General features: G+C 44.7%; 1 protein-coding gene across 1 annotated transcript in view; it reads right to left on the reverse strand.

Moving 5' to 3' along the window:
- Positions 1 to 4421, reverse strand: part of Tbk1 (TANK binding kinase 1) — a 39512-nt gene extending 35091 nt beyond the window's left edge. The window contains 2 exon segments of the mRNA XM_026784545.1: positions 1609 to 1724; positions 4340 to 4421. Of these exon segments, the coding sequence (XP_026640346.1) occupies positions 1609 to 1695 (87 nt within the window). The 5' untranslated portion in view covers positions 1696 to 1724; positions 4340 to 4421.
- Between the last annotated feature and the right edge of the window lie 336 nt (positions 4422 to 4757).

Below are 4757 nucleotides of genomic sequence, written 5' to 3' on the forward strand. Positions count from 1 at the left end.
AAAAAAAAAAAAAATTAAGCCTCAGAGTGGTTATTCAGGAACTGGCAGGCAGAAGAGAGAAACTTTCAGTTACAATCCTGTTTTTTAGTACAGTCTTAGATACTTGAAGTTGACACTGATGTCACTAAGAACAATCATAGTTTCTGGAAATATATCTCTGGAGGGATTAATGACTAAATAATAAACTGGATCATAGGAGCCTCTTAGGTCCATTCTTATCCTCCTCAAATCTGTTATTTTAGGTTTCTACAATATATTTTTAAAAGTGCACCTTTGTTTCTTTAAGGACTTTATGCTGCCTTAGGGGATCTAATCTGACTTTATCTATTCATTTATTCTTTCATTCAGTGAACATTCCAGAGGATTGGCCATGCCTAGGCATTTACACAAAGCATACCGAGTGCCTAAGTAGGGCACAGGACCAGAGGACATAAACTATCTAGTAAGGCCAGCACTTTAAACACACGTCAACCAGCTATCACTACTGACTATCATTTAGTTTCCAACTTATATCCTTTCTAAAGGCACTTTCACACAAAATCAAACTTGTGGTGTGTGGGCGCTGCTCACTAGTTACAATGTAACAACTCCAGGCCCACCACAGCGCTTGACACAAAATAACCAGTTCAGTGATTGAAACAAAGGAGGACAGAAGGTCAGATGTGCTTTCAACACTAAACTCTGCTACTCTCGTCTAGCAAAGAAATATCCAAACATGAGCAAAGTGAACTTAAATAAGGACCCAGAGCCCCTGCACAGTCCAGAGTCAGGAGGAAACTGCTAAAAGCCACCCATGTGCCAGTTATGATTCATTCTTTATGAGCCACACAGCTGTTTATAACCATATTCTCATCCACGCATGCCTGTCTCAAAGAAAATAGAAGTCCTCCCTACTAAGACATTCAGCATTCCTCTATCTGAAAATAACAATTACAACTCCGAACATCACTCAAATAAATTCAAAGTGCCAAAAAATCAGTCATTATTTGACCGGTAAAAGAAATCCTCACTTGATTATTTTTCCAGCCTTTTTCACGTTTATCTTCGATTTCTTCATTTTAAATTATTCTAGTGGTTATCTCTAATTTATCCTCCAGTACAACTGTTTGGGTTCTTGACCTGCCGCTGGAATCCTTCTTTTAATCCCACTTCCACTTCTCCCAGGGTCAGAGTGCCTCACCCTAGGACACAGCCTACTAACTCTGGTTTCCATGTTGAGAATCTCTTTTCACTCCAATCTACTGTGTAGCATGCTATTTTAGAGACAGCATGAGCCCTTGGTTGAGCAGATGAGAATCACCCGTGGGTGATTCTGTGGCATCTGCCTACCCACCATCTCTCCCACTATTGGGAAGTTAAGTAGGAAGGCAGAAACACTTTCCAATCAACTTCCAGTTTTTTCCATTCTGTATATGCATAAACGCTAGCACTGCCCCCCAAACAAACTAAATCTTAAATAATCACAAAAACCATAAAAATCCCTTTTTTTTTTTTTAGACATCCCCTCCCCCCCTCCAAGAAGTCAACATCACAAAGCCAAAGGTTTTCATATAAATGTGCTGGTCAGAGGGAAACAAAGCGAGGAAAACAGGACAGCACCGTACGTACCTTATGTCTTCCTCGGAAGACATTTGCAGTGGCGCCCTGGCCTAAGATATCAGACAAAAGCCACAGATGGTTAGACGTGCTCTGCATCTCGGCTCGCTCGGGCGCTTCTCCTCACGCTGAGGGGAAAGAAGAGATTTGTATGTGTGCTGTTAACGAAATAAACACAGCCAAGAAACAAATGCCAGCCACATCTAGTCTGAAGTAGGCCTATTATTATTTACTGCCAAGCAGAACTGCATCAAGAGTCCAGTGTTAAGATGACCCTAACACAGTAGAGGATAAAACACTGTGTAGGCACTACAGGAAAAAAGCCCCGCGGTACTAACCCACCGACACACAGTCAGTTGTTTTTGTTATGCTTTGGAGTTAGTGTTACCATATTTCCCAGCCTAGCTTTGAGCCCTCTATATAACCCAGCCTGCTTTTCTCCTTGGCCCCAGAATGAGGGGACTGCAGGTAGACCTGGCTCTTTTTGTGGATGTGTGCGGATCTGTGCGGATCTGTGCGTGTGATGCTGAAGGAGGTGAGAGGGCCTCGGACCCCAGGAGCTTGGGTTAGAGGCCGTTGTGACCCACTTGCTGTGGTGCTGGGAGCTCAACTCCCACCCTCTTCAACACTGAGCCATCTCTCCAACACCCCCATGCTGGGCCTTTTTTCTTCAGATAGTCAATTTAGTTTGCATCTCAGAATTGAAAAAAAAAGATCCCTTAATTATCTAATATTGTCTCTGCCAATTAGAGTAAATTGACTACTTATTTCCTCCAACTGTTCCGAAAGATTAATCATTGACTTACAAAAAAAAAAAAATTGACAGTCTCATATAACCCACAATGGCCTTGAACCTGCAATCTTTCTGCCTTCGCCTCCCAAATATTCAGAGGCAAATTAAAGAAATTAGCACAATACTAAGAAAAAACAATCATCACTATGTAATAGTTCCATAATGCAAAATTTCATCTACAGAGAAACTGTGATTGAGAAGTACAAAACTTATTATTCCTGAAAAGTCAGTAACTCCTCGGCCACTGTTTAAGGATAGGTTCCTGGGCTAGTGAAATAAATGGCTCAGTGGGCAGAGGGGCTTACTGCCATCGCTGGCAATCCAAGTTCAGTCCTGGAAGCCATGTGGCAGAAGGAAAGGACCATCTGTCTGTACTACATCATGCATAAGCACACACAATAAATAAAATGTAAAAAACATTAAAAAGCGGCCACATATCAAGTACATATGACCAAGTCTTTTTTTAATTTAATTAATTAATTTTTTTTAGATAGGGTTTCTCTGTAGCTTTGGAGCCTGTCCTGGAACTAACTCTCGTAGACCAGGTTGGTCTTAAACTCACAGAGATCCACTTGCCTCTGCTAACTGAGTGCTGGGATTAAAGGCCACTAACGCCAGTCATATGACCAAGTCTTAAGAAGCACCAACAGTGACTTGTCCTTTTAACATGAGAAAGGCATGCAATTAAAAAAAATGGCACCAACACTAGACATGTCAGACTCCTTCAAGCCTGCTGTAAGTTCAGAGCACAAAAATCTTACCATCCATTTCCAAAAAGTTAGCATTCCAGTCATCCAAGGATTGTTAGGAACATAAAAAATGGCCAAGGGTCCACGTTTCACCAATCTCTTCTACACTAGATATCTTTATAATTTTATCACCTGTATAATTTAGATAAGTAATTGCCCATCCAATCTATTTGAAAGTAAGCAATAAGAATAGCACTCACTAGCTGGATGGATGTCCTGTGTGTGTGTGTGAGAGAGAAAAAGACTCCATTTTCATAAGTAATAAATGCATTTACCAGTTATTGCATTTCATTCAAGAGGTGGTAAACCCAAATATGTATGGAAAACTTTCCCTAGTTGTTATCTTGTTGTCAGATAGCTAAATGAAAGACAGTATCAAGTACTTGTATGTATCTAGTGGATAACTGAAAATACACTTAGCACGCTTACCTGCCCTTTATATACCAATATACAAAGACGGGTCCATGACAGTGATGGTTTCAAACTTTCTTCCAACACCCCCCCCACGACTAAATGCATGACTCAGCACACCCACCAGAGGCTCCCCGAATTTCGACAAGCATATAAACTGGCGTTCAACAAGTACATTATTGCTGACGCAGTCGCCAGTCTACTTCCTTTAATTGTTTAAAACGAAAGTTACCAAGGATAAAACAGGTTTGGTGGCATGGTGTGCGGACAAAGTTCCAGGATTTCCAAACTCTACCTCACGTCAACCATTTATTCGATACATAGTAGAGGTTCCAGAGTGGGAAAGGTCGGGTTTTGATTATGCATTTGACAGTTCTCGGGGACACCTTCTTTTGGGACGACCGACAGATAATACCAGGGAAACGGATGAGGCAAATAAATCCAAAAGTCAGGTCAAAGAGAAACTAGAAAACATGGGAATTTGCAATTTTGCCTGTGTACATAAAAAAAAAAAAAGTCTCGTACTGGTAGCCTCGGGTGAGTCAACCTTTGAGGACGTCTGTTCAGTTGCCAGTCCATTTAAAACGTGTCAGCTGGGCCAAGGGTGCGAGCCGGGAGTCAGCTCCGGGCTGGGCAGCCCTTCTGCCCCGCCGCCAGGGCCCAGCCGGGGCGAGCACGAGGCTGCGGGACCCCTCCGGGCCGCGGCCCCGCACTGACTCAGCACCCGTCTGCCTCCCCGACTCCCGGGGGCGCCAGCCCGCTCCGCCCGACCCCGCCCGATCCCCCTTACCCAGCCGAGTCTCCGCCGCGCACAGCCCGCAGCTCCGGGGCCTTCTCGCGCCCCAGGCTACTTCCGGCTTCGCCAGTCCGGGCCACGGAGCACGTGACCGACGACGGCGGCGGGGCGCGCCTGCGCGTGCGTACTCCTGCGGGCCTACGGGGCCGCGGCGGCCGGGCCGAGCTTCGCTGGCTGCAGTGCCCTGTGCCGACCGCGCTCACCCCGCGGGTGGAGCTAGGGAACTCGGCACCGCTCTGACCAGTCACAGGTGGGCAGAATGCTGGTCCTGAGGGCTTTCGCCGAGTAGATGACTGGGAGGCAGGTTTGTGTTTTAAACATCACTTGGCGGCATGAGCAAGCATCAGTTCATAATGTCCATTCTGGTTTTGGGTAATACTGGAGAATTTAAACACTGAAACTTAAAAGCGCT

Source organism: Microtus ochrogaster, chromosome 24, assembly GCF_000317375.1.
Source record: "Microtus ochrogaster isolate Prairie Vole_2 chromosome 24, MicOch1.0, whole genome shotgun sequence".
In the NCBI taxonomy this organism is placed as follows: domain Eukaryota; kingdom Metazoa; phylum Chordata; class Mammalia; order Rodentia; family Cricetidae; genus Microtus; species Microtus ochrogaster.